Source organism: Artibeus jamaicensis, unplaced genomic scaffold (genome assembly GCF_021234435.1).
Source record: "Artibeus jamaicensis isolate MK-2021 breed Jamaican fruit bat unplaced genomic scaffold, CSHL_Jam_final contig_3176, whole genome shotgun sequence".
Classification (NCBI taxonomy): Eukaryota; Metazoa; Chordata; class Mammalia; order Chiroptera; family Phyllostomidae; genus Artibeus; species Artibeus jamaicensis.
The window spans coordinates 2,277,216-2,301,200 of NW_026521740.1; the positions used below are offsets into that span (position 1 = coordinate 2,277,216).

General features: G+C 37.6%; 1 protein-coding gene across 2 annotated transcripts in view; it reads left to right on the top strand.

The window, feature by feature from the left end:
• Positions 1–23,735, top strand: part of VTA1 (vesicle trafficking 1) — a 43,211-nt gene extending 19,476 nt beyond the window's left edge. For both annotated transcript variants that reach the window (XM_037144959.2, XM_037144961.2), the window contains 4 exons: positions 7,858–7,966; positions 12,742–12,915; positions 19,567–19,647; positions 23,174–23,735. In XM_037144959.2, coding sequence (XP_037000854.2) covers positions 7,858–7,966; positions 12,742–12,915; positions 19,567–19,647; positions 23,174–23,319 — 510 coding nt within the window. In that variant the 3' untranslated portion in view covers positions 23,320–23,735. The remainder of the gene's footprint in view (positions 1–7,857; positions 7,967–12,741; positions 12,916–19,566; positions 19,648–23,173) is intronic.
• Positions 23,736–23,985: the final 250 nt, after the last annotated feature.

Sequence of the window (23,985 nt, forward strand, 5' to 3'; positions counted from 1 at the left end):
CCCCAGGTGCTGTAGCCAAAACAGTTCTCAGACCCTGAGATACAGATCCAGCTTTTTCCCCTAATTTGCAGTCTGTTGCAGACTAATCGTTTTATAAAGTACAAGTAATAATTGAATTGCTAGAAAGATGAAACTTAAAAAAGGCATGCAGAATACATGCCTGGTTTGCATTAAGTTTCCTAAATACTCTCAATTTTTCTATTATTTTGTCATAAACCGGTGAGCAGTGTGCACATTGGCACTTGTCCTGGGACCGATTTTGTTCAGCACTGACCTAGGTCCCTCGGTGGGAGACCCCGGTGAGTCCTGTTTGTGTCCCAGTCCAGACCCTTGCTTCTGGAGAGTCAGGGCTGCAACACAGCTGGAGCAATTGTGTGCACGCATAGCCGTCTGGAAGGAAGTCGTCTGTTTAAGGCACCCTTCACACTGGATGTTTCTGAATTATACGCCATCCTTCTGCTATCCTAGAAAACCATGAAAAAGTGGGATAGTTTTATCTAATTAGAAGGCATGTGTTCACCTACACTTAACTTTTAATTAATTGTAAACAGTGTTTTTGCATGCAATGTTAGTGCAAAGTGGTTCAGTATGCTACAGGCGTTGGCTTCAAATTCCACATGCCACTTTGTAACTGGGCGAGTTATTGACTTATGTTCCCACATGTGTAAAATGAAGAAACTTGTGATACCTACTTCATCAAGTTGTCCTGTGTAGAAAATGAGAAAATGCATATAAAGCCTTTAGCAAAGTACCTAGCAATAGCAACTGCTTAAAAACAATTAGATTTTGCTTTTATTAGTTGATGGATAATGTTCTGGTGTAATGCATTTAGAGAGGACATCAGCAAATACATGAAAATTTTAATGGAAACTATTCAAAATTGCTCAGTCTTGTATATTAGATGAATTAATTTAGAAATAGATTTGCATTATATATTTCTGTTAACTGCCATCCTTCAAAGCATTGTTACCTTGTATATAAGGCATTGTTTTCTAAGACTGCTCTTTCAAGATTTTCTCTTCCATTGCTGAACCTCATTGGTTTGACGAAGATGCTCTCAGATATAGTTTTCTTTGTATTTATTTTACTTGGGGTCCACATGGAGAGATTCCAACATGTGTGATTGGAGGCCCCAAAAAGAAAATAAATAAAATGTAAAAGAAAAGATTTTGAAGAAATAGTGACAATAGATTTTTCTAAATTGGCTAAAGAAAGTTATGGATCCAAGAAGGTCAGCGGACCCCAAGTAAAATAAATACAAAGAAAACTATATCCGAGAATATCTTCGTCAAACCAGTGAGGTTCGGCAATGGAAGAGAAAATCTTGAAAGAGCAGTCTTGGAAGACAATGCCTTATACACAAGGTAACAATGCTTTGAAGGATGGCTGTTAACTTCCCCCTTTTAGAAGAGTGTTTGCAGGAAGGTAATGACATTGACGTATTGAAGTACTAAAAAAAATAAGCAAATAAACTCTGTCAACTTAGAATTCTATAAAGAGCAAAGGTGGCGTCCTTCCAAGAGCAAAGTAAATTGAGACATTTTCAGGCAGATTAATTCATTGCTAGTAAATGTGCAGTAAAGAACTGAAGAGCAAAAAAGGGAATTTTTCAGTCTGAAGGAAAATAATACTAGGTGGCAACTTGGATTTACAGGGAGGAGTGAAGTATATTGGACATATTACATAGGTACATATATATTTTTAAAACTATATGTTTTTATTTTTTAAATAAGCCCATTTAAATAAAAATGATCATATCTATACATATATATTTGTTTTTTATCTTTATAGTATTTTCCCTATTACCATGTAGTCCCACACACCCCTCCCCCCACAGCAGTCACCGAACTCTTGTCCGGGCCTGCGAGTCCTTTTTCCTTTTCGCTCAGCACAAAAGCAAACAAGGTAAGAGGGGGGAGGACCAAAAACAGATGGGACTAATACAAAACATAGAGCAAATTTTAGACCCAAATACAGCTAAATACAGTAAGTACCATAAGTGTAAATTTGGGCTAGCACTACCATATAAAAATAGAGATTTCCAGACTAAATAAAAAATAAGCTCTAACTTTATATTTGTTTACAAGATACACCCTTTAAGTATCAAGACACAGATGTTTTGTAAAGGAAAGAATGGAAAAAATATTCAATGCAAATACTATGTAAGCAGAATCCTAAGTGACCATGTTAATATTAGACAAAGTAAATTTTAAGAAGATGTGTCACGAAAGGTGAAGTGGGACATTTTTTAATGATAAACAGTTCAGTGCACCAGAAAGATACTATAGCTGAAAATGTGTATTCATCAAATAGCAGAGTTACAAACCATACAGAACAAAAATTGATAGAAATAAAAGAAAAATATACATAAATTCATAATTATACTTGGAGATTTAATATCCCCCCTTAGTCATCAGTAGAATAAGTAGTTCAAAAACAGCAAAATTAACTAAAATGAATAGCCCAGCCACATCAAATATTGGCTAGAATGTGGGAAAACAAGAGCTTTCATACATTGCTTGGCAAAAATGTTAGACGTTATAACCACTTTGGGAAAAGATTTGGCAGATTTTTGTAAAGTTAAACATACACCTACCCTTTTACCCAGTAATTCCTGCTTGGTGTTTATCCAAGAGAAATGAAAACATATGTCCGGAGAAAGACTTGTTCAAGAGTACTCATAGGAACTTTATTCATAATAGCCCAAAGCTGGAAAGAGCCCCAATACCCACCAACAGAAGAATTGATAAATAAATGGTGCTGTTAGTAAAATGTAAGAAGGGAACTACTGGTATACCCTACAATGTGAATGACTCTTATAGTTATTATACCAAGGAAAAGAAGACTCAAAAGAATGCCAGTTGTATGATTCCTTTCATATAAAGACAGATTTATTCTAGTGAAAAAAACTAGGTTGTTGAAGGTGGGGTCAAGGGAAAATTGATCTGGAAAAGGATATAAGGGAACTTTCTTGGGAACTAGGAATATTATATTTTGATAGTATGTTTTACAGGGGCATATCTGTTTGTCAAAGCTCATCAAATTATACATTTAAGATTTATACATATCAAGGTATGTCAGTTTTACCACAAAGAAGTTAAATATTGAACTGTTATTTATAGGTTTGCTTTTTCTCGATGGTATTAGGTTGTCAATTCTAAAACTGCCTACTCTGTATATTAGGATTGAGCAAATGAGTAAATATTGAGAGCCAGGTTTCTTACTTCTGGAGAAAGAACTTAAAATATGGGATGGGAAAATACTACATTCTACATTTTATTGGATTGGATTGGAGATGTCCATAATAATTTCTGCTTTTAAGTACATTAGATAAATGGAGCAAAGTTGATATATGTATATAGATGGTATATATGTAATACTACAAATGTGTGTATATACAATATATGCATGCATTTGTCTGTGTACAGCGTATATCATAGCTGTGTGTATACGTGCCCATGAAACGCAGCTCCTGCATCTCTGTACTGAACGTACCTGCAAGCAGGGATGCATCACTAGCACTGAGCACGCAGAGTGCCTGATTTGGGGTTCTAAATACCCTCAACTGTAAAAGGAGCCAGGATTCCTGTAGAAAGGGCTGAAAAGACCTGTGTCAGGACAAGTACTAAATGAAGTCAGACCTTCTTGTAACCAGAAAGTGAAGAAGTGTTCACATAATTACAGGAACATGTCAAAAGTATCCAGAAGCCAGTTTGAAAGAGTTTCCATTGTCCAGGTCAGAGACAATTTGAGCATCAAAATAAGGATGACATTAATAGACAGTAACCACTGAATAAAATAAGAATCTATGGATCTGTACTGAAACATACAGTGAAATGAAATGAAGGAATACAGGAGGTTCTTAACAGTAGAATTCTAACTGTTAAGTATAGAAGTAAAGATGAAATTAGAAGTCATTAGTGGAGTTTAAAACTAGTGAGTTGAAAGTTTGATGAAGAGGATGTTTACAGTAGTCTCTAAATATCTTTCCCCAAATTGCTTGCTAATTTTAAAGTGGAGCTAGAGGAGAATGGAGAAACCTGTCTAGCACCAATGTAACTGAGGCATCACTCCTAGTACAGCCAGTGTCGGGACCAGCTGAGAAAGACACACGTCACTTCAGTGCCAGTCCTGCTAACAGACAAATCCAGGTTGATAGACCTTTTACAACTAGGATGGTATTTATTTTTTTATGTCGGGGTCAAGAAACACTAACAAAAGCCGTTCCAGATTAAAGACTAAGGAGACACGTCAGCTAAAGAATCCACGCTTCCTAAAGTAGACCCAGGGGAGGAGTGACTTCCAAGAACATTATTTGGACAATTGACAGAATTTATTGGGATGGTGGGTCAGATAGCATTCTTCCCTAAGTGTTAAAGTTCCTGATCTTAATAACCATTGTGTCTGAGGTTGTCCTTGATCTTAGAAAACGGATAGAGAAAGCATTGGGGTCACCGTGACTTCCCCACTTACTCTTAAAGGGTACAGAAAAACAGTTGTGTATAACTAAGCAGATTGCTTATTATTCTATCGTAAGTACTATGTTTATATGTACAGGTGGGGCAAATGTAGGTTTACAGTTTATATGGAAAATAATACAATAATTAATATAACAATAAACTTTGTATATTCACAACTGTAAACCTACTTTTGCCCCACCCTGTAATTGTAAATTGATAGAGAAAAGTGTAAACATTTGGGGAATTTGAGTGAAGAGTGTATGGGAGTATTTTTTACTGTTTTTAAACTTTTCTCTGAATGTTATTTCATAAAACTGGGGGCTTTTTGTTTTGTTTTTTTTTTTCATTTGTTTGTTTCGAAAGGTAACATTGGTTCCTTCTCTTATCCAGTATATTTTTTTATTAAACAGTTAGTGTTTCTGCCATCTTTGGTTCATTGAAATGTACATTCCAGATATTATTATAAAAATAGAGTAGTTAAATTTATGTATTTGTGTATTACAATTTAGGGTATTTTGATATAGTGTTACTCTAATTTTTAAAACTTATTTTATAAAATTTTGGTTGCTTTGAAAAATATAAGTCTAAAAATGCTAAATAAATTTCCATTAGGAAATAAATGCAATTTATGATATTACTTGAACATTTGTGACATACTTGAGTATTTGAATCACTATGATAATAAACTTGCTGAATACATGTTTTTCAAACATTTTTCATTATATTATGTCCAGTGTTCCTGGGAGTTTAATATAGAGACCTTGTTGTTTGCTTAATATGCTTGGCAGAATTGGGGTACTAAGAGTATAAATGTGTTGTTACTACCAGGTTAGAGGTTATTCATTTCTTTGGTAGCACTAACAACTTTGAAATGTTATGAGAGCTTTGGTTTCTCTCCCATGCACGTGTATATTGCATTTTTTGCATATAATTCAGGGAGCTTCACAGCCACCCTCAACCCTGTCCACTGACCCTTCCCTGAATGCCTAGGTCAAACTGTCCTCAAAACTACTGGTCACATTTCTAAATGCAAAAAAAAAAAAAAAAAGAAAAAAACGTTTTACTCCAGTTCAGTGTTTTTCATTGTATGGTTTCAGGACAGCCACCTTCACCGGGCATAGATTTTTTTTTTTTAAGAAAATCATGAAATCCATTCATTCACCAAATATTCGTGTACTATAAATTAGGCATGACTCCAGGCACTAGAAATACCATTATGCATAAAACCCCTGCCTTCGTGGGAACCATATTGCTGTGGTAGAGGTAGACCATAAACAAATTATTAAGTAAAACGTATGTTAAGTAAGTGTCATGAAGAAGCTCAAGGTGGAAATAGAAGAGTCGATTTAAAGAAGGTGGTTTGGGAAGGCTCACTGAAAAGGTAACATTTTAGCAAATCCTTGAAGATAGAGGAATGAATTATACAGGAAAGAGGCAAGAGAAAATGCAGAGGTTTGAGATGGTCAAGGTTACCTGTTACAGGTAATGCTGTAGCAAAGAGCTAATGCTGTAGGAATCTGGTAGATAGTGAGTAGCCCACTAGGAGGTAAAGAATAAAAATGGCAACTGACAGGCTTTGTGAGCTGGAAAGAGTGAGTAAAGGTGAATGGATGGTTTAGTTCAGGTGATGGTCACCCCGTCAGCGTGGGCCCTGGGTTTCTAGAGTTTCCATTTTTTACAAGTTAGGAATTTGGATTTTCTTTGATTTATGTAGTGTTTAATTCTGTGGAAACAGTTCCTATTTAAAATTCTATGTGAGTCAGCACTGCTTGAGTCCAGCAGTTCAAAATCTTTGTTAGGACAGAGTGTGCAAGAATATCTGGAGTCAGAGGGTTAATAAATAAAAGACATAGGAGGGAAACAAGGAGACGAGAGTGTCATAAACACCAGGAATAGACAGTGTTTCACAGATGTCAGAATGGTTCAGTGTTTAGTGTGCTACTGACAAGTTTGGTAATACAGTGCCTGAGAGATGTCCATTGGTGTTACCGGTGTGAGTAGGTTGTTGGTGAAATTTGCAAGAGGAGTTTTTCAAGTGAAAAACTTAAATGAGGCAGCTGGCACATGTGGGATCCCCGCATTGGAAGTCATGGGCACACTGAAATGCTCTTCTTTTTTTTTTTACAAAAAATAACCAAACAAAAAGAATACAGAGAAACTTCTCCCTAGAATGAACTGAATGAAGTGAAGACTTTAAGTGTGGATACTTCTTTTGAAAAGCTTCTTTGTGAAGTAAAACAAACTATAATCATACCTGGAAGTTGGAAATCGATGTATAGAACCTTTTATAAAACAGGATATATAAGGGTTGTTCAGTAAGAAAAGGGAAGTTAAGTATGGCACAAATTCAGTAATTTGGGGGGTTACTTTTTAGGGTTCTGTATAGTACTCATCTGTAGTATCTAGAGAATCTCACATAAAATAACTAAGTATCTGAACTGTATGCTATATTTGTAGTCATAGGAGACTTAGTGGATCTTTGCAAAAGGCAAATTACAATCATTTTCACCGTAATCAAGCTGTTCTCTCAAACTCTAATTGGCATGCAGATCCTCTAGGGGTCTTTGCAGTACAGAGTCTGGTGGTGGCTGGAAGGTTCTGCATTTCTGACCAGCTCCCAGGTGTACCAGTACTGCTGCTCCAAGAGTATCACAAAGGTCCATATGAATTCAAAATCACTGTGCCATCCCAAATTCTGATGGTTTTACTCTTGTGTGTTGTTAGACAAATTTTTATCTTATTTTATGGCATATAGCATAAACTTTAAAAGCAGGAAAGAAGAAGCAACCAGCAGATTCTTCACTGATATTTTCAGTTCTTACAACAGTCCCATGAGGTATTACTCCTCCCTTTTTGGGACTGAAGTCATTGGGACTCGGAGCTGGTAAATAGTGTGCTGCAGGTTAAAGGCACAGTTGCCCAACTGTCTGTCTGGTGTCCGTTCGCTCATCTTAACCACTAACTACATTTAGTTTTCCTGGATTTGTACAAATGAGTTTTTCCCTCTCTAGTGAAAATAATAGTTTCAGTTCAGTGTTATTACCGTTCACATTTCATTTTAGAATTTTGTCTAGCCTCGTTTTCTCTTTTTGTGCTTGAAAGTTGGGTGTTTTCCTCGAAGGACACTCCCATGTTTCCACTGCAGACTTTTCCTGCAACCCGGCACCGTAGGAGAACTGGGCACGTGTTTCAAGGAAGGTAGCTTTTCACGAAGCCCATGGAGCCCTCAGCAGTGGGTAGAATCGGCGGTGGGTGGGCTGTGGGCCAGCCTCCTTCAGAGCTGTTCAGTGCAGAAATGGGCTTCACTTAAAAACTATGGTGCCGGTTATCATAAATGCGTGTTCGTTTTCTTAGCTGTTTTACTGCAGTCTAACCGATACAAAAATACGTCCTTTAGAATGTGAAGCACAGAAAGTACGCGAGGTGGAAGGCGACGTACATCCATCATTGTTTGAAGAGTGGGGAGACCCCTCAGGCGGGGCCTGTTGGAATGGAGGAAGAGAACGGTACGTATTTATCTCGGTACAATGATTTGGTAGAATCATAATTGGGCATTGTATTCTTATTTACAGTTTTCTGAAGGAATCGTACGATTTTGTTTTCTCCATCAGTTCCAAAATTCATGAAAATTGGATATAAAAGCATAAATTTCTGGAAAAATTCTTCTAATGTCAAACTTAATCAACAAAAGGGCTGGTTATCTCCTACCTCTAATGAGATTTCATTCCTGCGTGGAACAGACAATCCATTTGTAATTTAAAAATAAAAATATTTACAGCCCTGGCTGGTGTGGCTCAGTGGATTGCGCATGGGCCCACGAATCAAAGGGTCGCCAGTTCGATTCCCAGTCAAGAGTACATTCTTGGGTTGCCGGCCAGGTCCCAGTAGTGAGTGTGTGAGAGCCAATCACACATTGAAGTTTTCTCCTTCTCTTCCCTTCCCCTGTCTAAAAATAAATAAATAAAATCTTATGAAAAATAAAAAGCAAAGGGTATCATATTGTGTTTTCTGTATTTGAGCTTTTTCAGCAGATGGGGGTTGATAATACATTCATATAGTTCAAAATTTATAGAGTATATTAAAAATAAGTGAGTTTCTCATTTCCACCATATTCCTCATATTCCCAGGTCCTGCTATAACCTAATCACTAAATACTCCTTTTTTAGTTTTTTGTGTATCTTTACAGAGATGCATTTTATGAATTTACAGGTAGAAATACATGTCCTCCTTTTTTCACACAATTGGTAATACATGTTCTGCACCTAGGTTTTTTGCTGGATTACTCTGTTACTTAATATATACAGGAAAATTTCATCATCTCATAATGAGTGCTTTTATAAAATTTAATCATGAAAAAATAAAGGTCTCATTATTTCATTGGTCTTTTAGTTAATGAGTAATGAAAAAGAAAAACATTTCTTACTTGTTTTCACTGATTAAACGGATAGGAAATTGACCCTTACAATGAAAACAACCATCGTTCTCTGAATTAAGAAAATGTCATGAGCTGTACTTGAACAACAATTGAAATAATTTTTTTAAAACAGAAAATGTTATGTTTTGCACTTGTTATATAATTTTTAGGCATCTGTGAAGATGATTATCCAATCCATGGGTTAGTGAACTTTCTCTTAAAGGGTTAGATCATACATTTTTAAAAAGATTTTATTTATTTTCAGAAGGGAAGGGAGGAAAAGAGGGAGAGAAACACTGATGTGTGGGGGAAACATCAGTTGGTGTGGTTCACAGGTGCCCTGGCAGGGGACCGAACCCACCACCCTGCCCTGACTGAGTGAACCAGCACCCTCTCACTTCACGGGAGGACGCTCAGCCAGCTGACCCACGCCGGTCCGGGCGGACAGTACATACTTCAGACTTATTGTAGCTGCTTGACTGGACTCTTGTCCTGGAGAGGTAGCCGCCACAGACAGTATGTAATCAAATGAATGTGTCTATGTTTTGACAAAACTTTATTTACAAAACAGGCAGCCAACTCACTGGCCATAGTTGGCCAACTCCAATCTAATCTATCTCCTTAGATCTGTTACTATAGTGAGTTCTGTTAAATGATTGTCTTGTATCGAACCAACTTTACATTGTGTAATATACAATGTAAATGTAATATGTGACCCCACTTGGTCATGATGTAATTTTTTAAATTACACTGATGGATTTAATTTGCTACTACTATATCACTTAGGATTTTCATATTGACATAAGTAAAATTGGCTGCAGTTTTACTTTGGGGTATCAATTTTACACTTCATAAATATAGTCTGAAAGTTTCTGGTGTTTTTTCTGTGCTTTGGGACATTTTAAAAACCTTGGAATTATCTTTTATTCAGATATTTCCTAGAATTTGTGTGTGTGTCTCAGACCAGCTGGCCCTGTACTGGGGGTGTCTTGCTGACACTGTTCTATGGAAATTCGCCTGTTAGATTTTTAAAATTTTTTCTCAGTCAGTGCCCAGTGAGTGCATGTGTACTGATGAAATGAATGGTATTTTAGTTCTTTTAAGGCCTTTTAATAATTTCTGCATGGGTGTGATGCCCTCAGAATTTTTCACTGTACAATTGTGCTGCAGTTCTGCGTGGAGACACATGTGCGTTGCAGTGTAAGTGTCCACTTTCAAAACACAACTGATCTGATCCCATCTGATCTCTAAACAGCCTTTTCACATAGAATGCCGTGTATAGTTATCTTATATCATAAATGCCTTGCATTCATATAGTGCCTTAAAGTTTATCAATTACTTTCATATATCCCAGGCCTTCAGAGGTTCCCTAAGAGACAGTTTAAGTAATTCCTGTATTACAAATGAGGAAATTGGGGTTCCCCGTGGGTTTTGAAGCCAGCCTGAGGTCATAGAACCACAATGAGGAAGAACTAGAACTTGCAACTTATGCCAAGTTTTGTTTTTTTTACATTAACACTACAGCATGAATAATATAATATATTATGTTGTTATAGTTGTTGATTAAGTGTATAAAATAGAATCATCAAAGTGTGGTTACATTTCTGGGTTATAAGTAAATTGTCACAACACAATTTCTCATTTCATTTAATTTTTGAGGATGTTGTACATACTTCTTTTTCTACTTTAATACCAAGTACAATTAGGAACGTTTTATGTCAGTCCTACTGTGGGCACATAAGTGTCCATAAGAAAAGATCCAAGATTCTTAACTTGCTAAGCAAGACTCTCCACCACAATTTGGCACCAACCTTCTTTACCAGTTTTACTTCTTATTTCTGTCCACTATTGTCTTAGTTGGCTTAGGCTTCCATAATAAAAAGCCATCACCAGGGTGGCTTAAGGAACAGGCATGTACTTACTTCCTCCCAGTTCTGGAGTCTGGGAAGTCCATCCGAGATCCAGGGTTGTCAGGGATTGGTTGGTTGTTGGTAAGAGCAAGCTTCCTGGCTTTCAGGCAGCCCCCTCTCTCTCAGCTCTCACAGGCTGGACAGAGAGACACAGAGAAACCTTTTTCCTAATAAGGCCATAGTCCTATCGAATCAGGGCTCTTCCCTTATGAGGTCATTTAACCTTGGTTGCCTTTTAAAGATTCTGTCTCCAAATAATCACATTGGGGATTAAGGATTCATCATATGAATCTTGGGGTGGAGGACACGGCGTAGTTCCATAGCAGCTGTTTATACCCTTTATTACAACCCCAGGAGAGCCAGGAAGTACCTTATTCTCTTTCTTTAGGTAAAACTGTGCCGTCCTCCTCAAATGCTGTTCTTTCTTTACCTGATTCTTGCCTACCTGATGCTCTCTCTTCTGAATTTCTGCAGAGCTACTTACTGTATGCGTGTATGTATATCTGGAAAGCCTTATAAAATATATACTATTTAATATAGTGAGTATTGACTTGTTCTGTTTCTGTTTTATTTGAAACTTTACTAGGCACATGCACCTTTGTAATTATTTACTTTTTGTTAATTACCTAACCTTATCATTATGAAATATCCTGTTGTATCTGTTAATATTTTTTGACATGATGTCCTGACTGGTGTGGCTTAGTTGTGCTGCAGAGCAAAAGGGCACCGGTTCAGTGCCCGGTCAGGGCATGTGCCCAGGTCGTGGGTTTGGTCCCTGGTCAGGGCATGTATGAGAGGCATCCAGTGGATGTGTCTGTCCCCCTCTTTCTCCCTTCCTTCCCTTCTCTCTAAAAAGTAAAAAATTTAAAAGAAAATATTTCAGCATGAAATCAGTATTGTCTGTTACTGAAACGAACCCTTCAGGTTTTGTTTGCTTGGTATGTCCGTGGTGTACCTGTGTTCGTCCTCTTATTTGAAACATTATGTGAGTCTTAAAGTATGTAGGTATGTTTTTCCCAGTCTGTTAACATCAGTCTTAAAATACTGTCTAGTCCATTTACATTTAGTGTAATTATGGCTGAGGCTAGATTCAAGCCTAGTATTTTTGCCATTTGTTTTTTTGTTGGTTTCATTTGTTTCTGTACCTTCTTAGAGTTTTCTTTGGTGAGTTTTTCCTTTTCTGTTCATTATGACCATATTTTTCTCTATGATATAGTACCTAGTTTTAAGTTATTTTCTGTTCATTTCAACGTCTGGGTCATTTGAGAGGTCTTTTTTTATAGACTCTTTTTTTCATGACTCTGGTCACATTTTTTTCTCCCCCCGCCCCGGATTTCTCTTCATTGTTATTGCTGATAAATAAACAATCTCGTAGTTCCTTTGCATTCTTTTATTTTTCTCTGTGAAGTCTTGATCCTTGATCTAACAGGCAGTTAACTGCCTGAACTCAAACACTGCCCCTCTTCTTCCATCTGGAAGGCATTGCTTTTTCAGGCTTCCTGGACTCTCAGTGTGTGCGTAGTTGAGGGCCATACACCTATTTCGTTGGGGTTCACGTACACGCTTTAAGACTCACTTGTCTGCAACACTTCCTTTGTACAGACTGTTGAGTGCCCTTTTGTGTCCAAAAGACACAAAAAGGAGTTCTTACCTGGTCAGATTTCTCCTCCCAAGGGCCATCTTCTCTCTAGTTGCTACCAACTTTTCATTACTTGCCATGCCTTTAAACAGCGGGTTTTTCCTCTTCCCAGAATGTGTAAATGTTGGAGTTCTCTAATATAGGAGAAAATTATTGTATTGTATATTGTATGGTATAACTGTTTTTTGATAGAGCCTGCTTATGGACAGCATTAAATAGATTTGCGTTTGAAGATCTGTCACGCCTGTATAGCAAAGTAAGAATATTCAGCACTTGTATTTCAAGGTACCTAGTTTAACTTTGCATGTATGTTAACAGATGTCGAAGACAGTGAAGACGTCGGAGCAGCCTCTCTGCCCACTCAGCCCCCTCCGCCATCGTCTTCAGCTTACGACCCCAGCAGCCTGCCGCCGGGTGGCTACTCTGGAGTCCAGATCCCTCCCGGGGCCCACGCCCCAGCCAATACACCGGCAGAAGTGCCCCACAGCACAGGTAGGGGCGGAGCTCAGCGAGTGGGCGCCCTTCTTTCAGAAGGAAGAGCCGCACTGCTTGTCCCTCATGATAAGGCGTTTAAGTTCATTGGCACCCACAAAAAAAACATTAAATTCTTTTCATGGAAATTTTAGTATCAGTTGTACTGCAGTGGAACTTCGGTCCTCAAAGTTAATTCGTTCCAGAGGGCTGTTTGAGAACCAGTTTGTTCAAAAGCCAAATCATTTTTTCCCATTAGAAATACTGTGTTAGCATGAGAGGGTGGTTAGGTTGAGAACCAAAGTTCTGTTTGACAACTGAGACATTTTTTTCCAAGAACAACTTGGTTGAGAACCAAATTGTTTGAGAAGGGAGACATTTGAGATCCAAGATTTGACTGTATTTTAGTTTCATGAGAAATGACAAACATTTGCAGATATCGATTACTATTAACCTCATGTTTTATTAATAAGAATAGCTTCTATTCTTTTCCTGTGTGGTGCTGATTCCTTTTTCTTCCTCTCCTGTTCCTTCCCCTTCACTGTTGTACAGGACAGCACTGCAGTGAGGGGCGTGGTTGTAGGATGGGTCAGGCAGCACCTCACTTTGATAGCAAGATTCGACTTTCCTGCCCCGTTAACCGAGGACGCTGCTCTGTCCTCATGTTATTGATAAAGGGGGGAAGGCACAGGCCAGTGAAAGAGGGCTTCTTTTGGTTTTCTTTTTTAAGATTACAAACTGTGACTAGAAACAGGGACACGATCTCTACCATCTTGGAATAGTTCAGGACTGTACGTATGTGTTTTCATAGAGGAAACATCTGATGGAACTAGTCTCCAGGAGAGTGATATCAGTAAAGACATTTTTATGAATTGCAAAGAGATACTCTTCCTTGTACATGTGTTGTTAACATAGCATCACCCCTTTTTCCAGATAGAAGGATATTTAAAACCATCATTTAACTCTTTAACTTTTAACTCTTTAAAAGTTTTTATTGTTAAAGTTTTACCTTCCAGCATAAGGGTAATACGCAGTAGTAAACTATACAAACATTTCAAAACATTTAATTGTTAAAATGAGTCAATATTTGAGTCCTGATTTCTAGCATTCCTATTCGGTAACACTATTACTTCACTGACTTTCAGCTTCAGTTTACCCAAACCATTTAGGTTATTTTCACATGAGTCGAGAGACATTTAAAAGTTTGAGTGAATAAAAAAACTGTGGTACATTCACACAACTAAATACTACTCAGCTGTAGAAATGAAGGAATTCTTACCCTTTGCAGCAGCGTAGATAGAACTAGAAAGCATTATGCTAAGGGAAATAAGCCCATCATAGAAGGACAAGTACCAGATGATTTCAGTGATATGTGGAATCTAATGAACAAAATTAATAAGCAAAACAGAGACAGACTCATAGATGGAAAGCAGGCTGTCATCTGTAGGGGGGAACTGGGTGGGGGTAGAAGGATTGAGCAAAAAGGAAAAATCTCATGGACATGCACAAGATTGTGGTGAAGGGTATGGCAGGGTTAAGTGGTGATGGGCAGAGGTTTGGGGTGGTGAACGCACAGTATAGTGTACATCCAGGTGATTGTGCTGTAGAATTGTGCACCTGAAACCTGTGTGATTTTGTTAGACAGACAGTATCACCCCAATAAGTTCAGTAATAGTAAACTGTACAAACATTTATTTGATGAATCATCCCTTGAGTCCCAATTTCTGCCATTTCTATTCTGTAACACCCCATTACTCCATTGATTTTTCAGCCTCAGCTTACACAAACCATTTAGGTTCTTTTTACACCTAATAGTTGTAATAGTTTTAACACTGATCCCTTGTGTCAGCCTGTATATGGGTGTCATTCTGTATATTTTATTCTGCCATTTTATTACTTTATTGTCTATGTGATGTCATTAATAAGCAAACCAACTTGAATTAGTTTGCAAGTAAAATTTGATAGAACACTGTTTTCAGTATCTTATCTTTTAGAAATACTGAAAATGTCTGTAGAGTGATATAAGCAAAACCATCCACTTAGGGGCATTAGTCTTAAAGGAATACTGTTTGAGTTACACCACTAAATTTACCCACTAGTCAAGAGCTGCACACACAAGCGTCCCTTTAGACGAGTGAAGTGGGAACAAAATGTGTTTTGGAGTCAAATGCGTGTTGGCTGTTAGTTTCTGCCCCTTGCTAAACCACAAGCCCAATTGTTACCTTCTTCTGACCAAGGTTTTTCCTCTTTCTAAAATGAAATCAATCATACTTAACTTCTCATGGTTGTTTTAATTATTAAAAAGGAAAAAGAATGAAAATTGACTTGTACTATATGCCTGACACAAAATAGCAAATCAGCAGATTAGCTTCCTTTCCTTTTTTTTGTCTCTTCCTTCCTATTTCTGTGCCAAAGAAAGGGTATTTATTAGCAGGTTAATGAGCACTTAAGTCATTTTGTGAATCAAAGGAAGTGTCACATCTGGGGATAGGATGTGCCCTTAAAAGATTGCCTAGGGATATTGCTTTAAACAGTATATCTTAGAGCACAGTAGTGGTATAGCCGTACATTCATATTGTATATGTAGATATCCTCCAGGTATATACGTGAGGGAATGTATACTTGCAGTCAAAGGGTTATGTCAGCTTGAACCACATAAAATTGCTTTTTGTCCAACAAAAGTGATAGAATATTGGTAGTTTTACACATTAAAATCAACAGACAGTATCTCCTGCTTGGAAAATGCATCACATGCAAAGAGGTATTAGGAGGTGATCTTTCTTCTATCAGGAGATTTTCTGGCACGAACAGGTCATTTTCACCCAGTCGTGTTCTGACCTTATTTTTTTCTTTCTCTTTTTTTCCTCAGAGTAGAACAATAAAACTAAAACCCTGCAACCTTTCTTAGGATAAGGTCCTATCTTGTTACTTTATACACTCTCACAGACTTAGCATTTAAACAATTATAGCTATTTTATAAATATTCTTACAGGATCTGTATTAGATATTTGTTGTCCTTAATTTACAAACTTAAAAAAGTAAAGAAATTAGGCAATTATCCCAAGAAGTTTAAAATACAAGCTTACCTAGAGTGTGAACCCAAGTCACTCTGTATCATGTTTTTGGCACCTTCCTTTCGTGTTCCTTCCTCCAAGGCACAGGTGGCGAACCCAAGGCCCTGGGGCCAAACCCAGCCTCCACCTTCTTGTATCAGGCCTAGCACCTTGTTTCTACCCGGCAGCAGCGCCAACCTCCTTGTGTCTAGTTAGGGAGTGGTTACATTTACACAGTCCTAAACTTACATTCAGCCCTTTGAAGGCAACCTGTCTAGTGTGGCCCCCGGTGGAAATGAGTTTGACCCTACTGTAAGGAGCTAATGTTCTCAAATCAAAACCTGCTTTTCCAGTATGTATTCCCCTCTAAAATTGATTTGAAATGCTGGAGTCTTCTCTTAGCCGGCAGCATTTTTTTTTCTATTATATTTAAAACAGTTTAAAAAAATCAGTTTATAGTTGCCTAATAGAAAATGAACTAAGATTTTTAGTTTATAAATATAGCAGATGTTTCCCCTCTTACTCACTTTAAGAATGATTTACTCTCTCTCATATAAAGGTCCAGGATGCACTCTTATCAAAGGGAAATCCTTAAGATAGCTGAAAAGAATAGTATGTACTAATATACAGTTTGTAGTTCTTCCACAAGAAAGTGACGGGGGTGCAGGGAGAGCGGGGGTAGCGATTGTTTAAAGAGGCCATGAGTTTGCCCTTGTGCTTTACCCACTGTAGAAGCAGATGTGAAGAATGCGGTGTACTGATTTCTTGCTCTTGAAACACTCACTTTTACAGTTGGTAAATACAGAAGAAGGTTTCAGTGAGTAATCTAAATAGATTAAGTCATAATTTATAATGAGTGCTCGCCTTTTCATTATAAATGCAGCTCACCTCATGTGTATATTAAAACCTTTACTGTTGTTTTTCTAAATGTCAGTAGTGCTGCATTTGCATTCTACGCAGCTTTCAAACTTGTTTATATTCTGACCTAATCATTTATATTCATGCTGTTTTCCGTGATTGCACTGAAGTTTTACTCAGCCAAAATTCTCCTGTTTTCTTACCTCTACTTAGAGTGCTGTCCCTAAGGGGTAGCATGTCCTCCTGCCTGTCACTGCCTCTCCAAATGCTACCTACCACCTTTCAGGGTTCTGTTAATTATCCTTTCTTTGGATGGTCTTCCCTAGTTTTCTAACACATACCTATTTTTGTCAACACCGTTTAGTCAATAGAACAATTTAGTACTTAATTAGAACCTTGCAGCGTTTAATCCTTAAATGTGTATTATTAATCCCATCTACTAGGATATGTGACCATCTACTTTAAAATTAGCCAAAATTACTTTTTAGTGCTTCTTTTTTGTTAAATAATAGAAAGAAAAACACTGCCAACTCCCCGGGAATCCTCACTCCAACCTGTTGCAGAATAGGGGGCTGCAGCCCATTAAAAATGAGTGTTAGAAATCTGGCTGGTACTCATGCACTTGTGGTGAGCCAGTACCAGGATGCTGGGCCTGTGGCAACATGCTACAGTGGTTGCCAAGAGCACAGGCCTTGGCTCGTGTGTCAAGACAGACTCGAAGCAGCATCTTCTGCCTGCTGTAGGAGGCATGTTGAACAGCCTGTGTTGCTAGTTCAAGTCTTAGTTGAATGACTACTACCAGAATTTTTAATTAAATGCAGACTACTGCTCAAATAAAATTTTACTGCATAACTACATTTTTCCCTGTAAATTCTGTTTGTTCTTAATTGATATCACATGCCTGATCATATGGAGGTATATAAATATATATATTTAAAAGTTAGTGCAGAGCCCTGGCAGGTCTGGCTGAGTGGATTGAGTGCCAGCTTGCAAACCAGAGGGTCTCCAGTCAGGGCACATGCCTAGGTTGCTGGCCAGGTTCCCAGTAGGGGGCACTCAAGGGACAACCATACCTTGATGATTCTCTCCCTCTCTTTCTCCCTCCCTTCCTCTCTCTAGAAATAAATAAAAATCTTTTTATAAAAATTAGCGCAGAATGCTGGTCATGAAAAGTACATACTCCATCTCCATAAAGAAAGGCATTTGTTTGGAGGATTTTAATTAGGGCAGACATACAAGGAATGGCATTGTTATCTAGATGGATCTATGAAAGGGTTACAGAACATTCATCTTTATACCTGTACGCTGCTCCAGACACACACGTGCTTACAGGTGCACGGAGCGGGCCCTAGAGACTGATGGTGGCTCTGAAGTGGCCTTGAGTGGAAATAAGAAGTAGGCTGTTCGTGTACATTCTTTTTTTACCATTTAAAAATTCTGCTTGACTCTTTATCTGTATCCCTTTTTACTTTTAATTTTTTTTTAAGATTTGATTTATTCATTCATTCATTTTTAGAGAGGGGAAGGGAGAGAGAGGGAGAGAAGCATCAGTGTGTGGTTGCCTTTTACACGCCCCCTTCTGTGGACCTGGCCTGCGGCCCAGGCCTGGGCCCTGACCGGAAATTGAACCTCGACCCTTTGGTTCTCGGGTGAGCGCTCAATCTCCTGAGCCACTCCAGCCAGGGTTAAATTTTTCATTCAATTTTTAGTTAGAAAGTAATATTTCTATGACTTAATAGTTCTAAAGGTACACATGGAACTAATTTGCCCTAAATCGAAATTAAATGAGATAAAAGGTATATATACTTAAGCCATTTTGTCTTTTGGGTTGGTGATAAAGAAAGTCTTTCAAAGTCACAAATTCAAACCTCAGACTGCAGTTTGGAATGTAAGTCCACCTTTTTGAAACCATTGTGCTAGACGCTCACTGACTGTGCTTTTGTTTTCTTCCTTCTACTTCCTCTTTATTTCATTTTTTCCCCACTTTACTCTTACTGCACGTTGCCTGTTTGAATTTAACCTGTGAGCTCAGAGCAAATGAATCCTGTTTTCTACCTGAATGCATTGATTTCGAGTAATTAACTTTTTTGTTCATTTGCTTTCTTGCTGATGAAATCATTTAAGTCTTTGGGAAGTTTTAACAGTGTGTGCTAATTTTTTTAATGATTAGAAATCTTCAGTTTATATCACTTAGCATTAGTCAAGAATGCTAGTAATTTACTGAATATGACAGTCATAACAAGTTCTAATAACAAGTCAAAACTAATTTCTTATTGGATATATAACAATGCCATCTTAAAAACGTGTTAACTGGACATTTGGAATGTATAATATTTAATTTAATGCAGAGGGTTGAAATGAGACTTATCTTGGAAGGTAAATTAAATCATAATTGTATCCTACCTTGACCCCAAATTATTTAATTGACCAAGAAATTAATAGGTAAGAGAGGAGTCTCATTACTTCTACAGATACTTGAGCTTTAATTGAGAAGCAAGTTGAAGCTTTAGACATGACAGACAAAATACATAATAGGAAATGTGTAGCCAGTACACACATGTAAACACTCAAAATGTATTTTCCTGCATATTTTCTATACCAGTCCCCAACATCAACTAACTGTATCAAATTAGAAACCATTAAGGGTTCAGAACAGGAAGTGAAGTAATGCAATTGCTCTGTGAGCCTTCAAGTGCTTTCCTACTGTATGTTTAAAAAGGTGTAAAATTTTAATACCCATTTGTGGTTTTCTGACCTGCAGGTGTTACAACTAATACCATCCAACCTACTCCACAGACTATTCCGGACATTGATCCTGCACTTTTCAGTACAGTTTCCCAGGGTAAGTCAGCTGTGTTTTTATGAGAAATAGTGTGTCTCTGTTCAGGGTATGGTATAAAAACCTCTGAGGATAATGATGCTGATTGGTTAATTCATAGGCTCAGTGACTGGTTTGTTGATGTTAATCTTTCCCACTTTTCCAACTGTTGTGCTGTGTTCCACCCATTGTTGTGGGTTTTTTTTTTTTGGTATTGTTCCGTTTTCTTCATGTGTCTGAGGGGACGTAGTTCTTTTTATTTAGAATGAAACCTTGCTCTGTTATTCTGAGTTGTGTCACTGGGTCTGTCCTGCTGCTGTGACTGCAGGTCTCTTTTTCCACGTGATTGTTTGGTTCCCTGCGTGATGGGAACTGGACATTAAGCTACCTGCCTCTCAGTCTAAGGAAGAGACCTTTTTCAGGAAGGGGAATGGAAGGAGGCATCACATTTACCTGTCTGATGTCTGTATAAACATAACATGAACTGCTTAAATTGTGCTTTTCTAATTTTGTACTAGTTGGCTTACTGGCATGACAGCAAAAAGATTTATTGGTAGTTGGTCCAGAATTTAATGAAAGTTAGGGAAGATAAGCGGCTGGGAATACATGCTTGCCCAAAGTGGAGCTCGGTGCACTCTCTGCCAAAGGTGATGGTGTCTCTGCGCACCAAGGACTATGTTGGTGACTATACATTTAAATAGGTGCAAAAAGATTTTAAAAGATGTATAAGCGGCATTGTTATTGAAAACAGAGAGAGTCTTCTGTGTGCTGTTGGTGGGGGTGTTAATTGTAAAGCTTTTCTCAGGAACGTTATGTCATTATCAGAATTGCAAACATAACTTTTTTTGGCCCAGCTATTATTACCCTTTTTAGAATCCATCTTTAAAAATACTTAGACATGGGCATAAAATGTATTTATATAGATATTTGTGTCAACATCATTCGTAGACTCCCATGCTCTGTCTGCATTTACCTCCCAGGCTGACTGCAGGTCAGATGGTTCGCCTGTGCATCCTTTAAGTCACAGAATAATAGAATACATTAGGATCAGGTTATCCAAGGTCCTTGACATGAATTTCTAGAGCTTCCTACTTGAATAGGAAAATACCTCTAAAGACCCATTTTGGAAATGTTTACAGTTAAGTGTTATTCCTTGGAAACTTGGTAAGGCAACCTTGGAAAAGGATGCTTGTGCCAGCTGAGCATGCGGGCGCTTCTCTCACACCAAATACTAATCCCTTTGATCCCATGTTGACCAGGGCTCTCTCTCCAGTGTAGTGGAGAGCTTGATTTGGCAGCTCTGGCTGCCTTCTCTCCCTGTTCTTGCCCTGCCCTGTCATACAGACGGTCTTGTCTGAAGCCATCTGGAACTTGAAAGCACAGATGTCATAAAAGACATGTTGTGTTAAACAATGTCTCTAACCCTTCACACACCGTTTAGGGCCGTAATATTATCCATCTCTAGTTCTGAGTATGGGTTCTGGTAAATTTTAATAATAGAAAAAATAACTTTTATTTTTGTGCATTAATCAGTATTTGCTATTCTGAATATAGAAACAGATAAAATGAAATTGAACTGATTTTCTTTCCTATGTCTTTCCTACTTTATTTAGTTTTTAAGTGCTAATTTAAAACAAAAATACTTAGACAGTTTGTTTTTATTTAAAAATTATAATGAAAATGCTTTATTTTAATGACTTACACATTATATTTTTTAAATGAAGGAAAGCCTGAACTGTTACGAAATACTAGAAGTAACTATTTGACATGGCTTAGGTTCTTCGTATTTCTGATAGTTGAAAACAGATTACATCTCTAGTCTATATAACTTACATTGTTTATCTAGATTATAATCAGTTGGTTATTATCTAGTTATATCTTAAGTTACAAAATTTCTCATACATATTTATTATATTTGTCACATGTCTGTAATTATATTTTTGTTAAAATACTTTCACATTTTATAAATACTGACATACTTATTTCATAATAAAAGTCAGTATTTCTGTTTTAAAACGGTTTCATCATTAGTGGATAAGTTTAGGTTATGAAACTAGAGTGATGCGTGAGTGATGGGTCAGCAGAACAGCGCCGAAGCCAACGCTGCGGCAGTAGGACTGGCCCTGAGCGACGGGCTCTCTTGCAGCAGGTCCATGAGCTGGGGGGCCGGGGTGGGGTGCATGCTGTGTTTAAAGACTGTCTTGAGATGGGAGGGTAGAATATTCAAACACAAATGAGCAGTGTTACCGTAAACTGAAAATTAAAGGTGTCTCAGTGTGTACTTACCGAGGTAGTGTATCTTCTCATTGGCTAGAGCCTCTTAATATATGTTGAAAAAACATTAAGAATCTTGTAGGTACTTTAAAGCAAAAAATAAAACTGAAATAGACCTGACTAAACTGTCCACAGAACTACAGGATAATTTTTTTTTAGATTTAATGGGTAACAGTGTATTATCAGTTCTTTATAGTCCATGCCCCTAGCTTTCTGATCAGTTCTCCTAGAATCCTTATAAAAATTTTAAGGAAAACAGTATTTCAGAAAACAAAATACAAGGTCAGCATTTAATTTCATCTTTAGAATTATGTATTGAAGTATATTCAACTCTTAGATTCTGTGGAACATTTTTAGTGTAGTTTGCCTACCCAGATGATTTAGTGGGCTCTGCACATGCCAGTCACATGTGTACATGGAACCAGATGATTTAGTGGGCTCTGCACATACCAGTCACATGTGTATGTGGAAAAGAAATTCTGGAGAAATCATTTATAAGGGTGATTTACTTGTCTATTTGTGTAGTTTAATGATATAAAAACTTTGTTAAACCTTAGAGTTTTTTATATGGGTGGCACAAAAATGTAAAACCTTTTTATGTTTAAAAAAAGTTAAACAACTTATGTAGTATTTTCACATAAAGTTTGGTTTCTTTTTAAATCGAGGGTTATGTTTCCAGTTCAAGTAAGGGTTGAGTGATTGAGTCTTTGTGTATCGTTCCATGAAAAAATAGGCAGAGTGATGCTATCCTTGTCCTCCAGAGTGTAAGTTTTTGTAGTTTGCCAAAATGTAAAGGCTTCTAGTTTATTACTTCTGAAAGAAAAATCTTGTTCATAGAAGTTACTGTGTATTGGTATGTATATTGTTCATATTAGGGTTTTTTTTTTTAAGATTTATTTATTTACTTTTAGAGAGAGGGTAAGGGAAAGAGAGGGCCAGAAACATCAATGTGTGGTTGCCTCTCACACCCCCTACTGGGAACCTGGCCCACAATCCAGGCATGTGCCCTGACTGAGAATCTAACTGGTGACCCTTTGGTTCTCAGGCCCACACTCAATCCACTGAGCCACACCAGCCAGGTGTGTGGTTTATATTCGTAAAAAAAAATAATTGATAGCATGAGAAAATGTATTTAAGTGCAACTGGAATTGAAAAAATCCTTTATGTTGTTATATAACCTCTAATATTTTCTGTAATCTTTAATTTAAGCATTTACCCAACCTAAACAGAACACTTTCTATTCTCATTAACATCTGAATTATCCTTTCTCTTGCAGGGGATATCCGTCTTACACCAGAGGACTTTGCCAGAGCTCAGAAGTACTGCAAATACGCTGGCAGTGCTTTGCAGTATGAAGACGTCAGCACCGCCGTGCAGAATCTGCAGAAAGCCCTCAAGTTACTGACCACAGGCAGAGAGTAGAGCCTCCATGCACAGATCCATGCATTTGGCCTAAAGAACTAACGTCATTACTCCATACCTTCGCCTTTCAGGAGCACAGGCACAGTCTTAAGGAAGACTTCACTTCCACTGACTGTAACACTGAAATCTGTGTCTGTTCTCAGATTCCTGTGAAGCATTCATCAGCAGCCTCAACCAGTGTCCTTGCCCTCTCAGTGGACCCAGTAATCTCTGGGTGTCCGGGGCTGGTGTTAGCGAGACCCTAAAAATGCCCATTGAACCCTGCTTGGAAAAATGGAAATACAGTTCTGTATTGGGAATGAACTTTGTGTCTTAATTTACATAAATTAAGGAATATTTTAATCTATAATTTGGACAGATTACTTTGCTATAAAATTCTAAATTTAACTTTTAATAAAGATTGTCAGAATATTCTAGATGAGACATGTTTCTTGTTTTCCTCACAAATTATAAAACAAGTATGAACATCCTACACTGTTAGATGAATCTGAAAGAGATTATGTTAAAAAATCAACTTATATTCATGTTAAATATTACTACATTCAAAATTTAAAGTTTTATGGAAAGAAGTAAGGTAAGGAGATAGATCACTTTTAGACTTAAAAATAATGTTGGTTTCCCCATCTGCTATCCCTGACCCATTGGAGCTTAAGGTGGATTGGTATT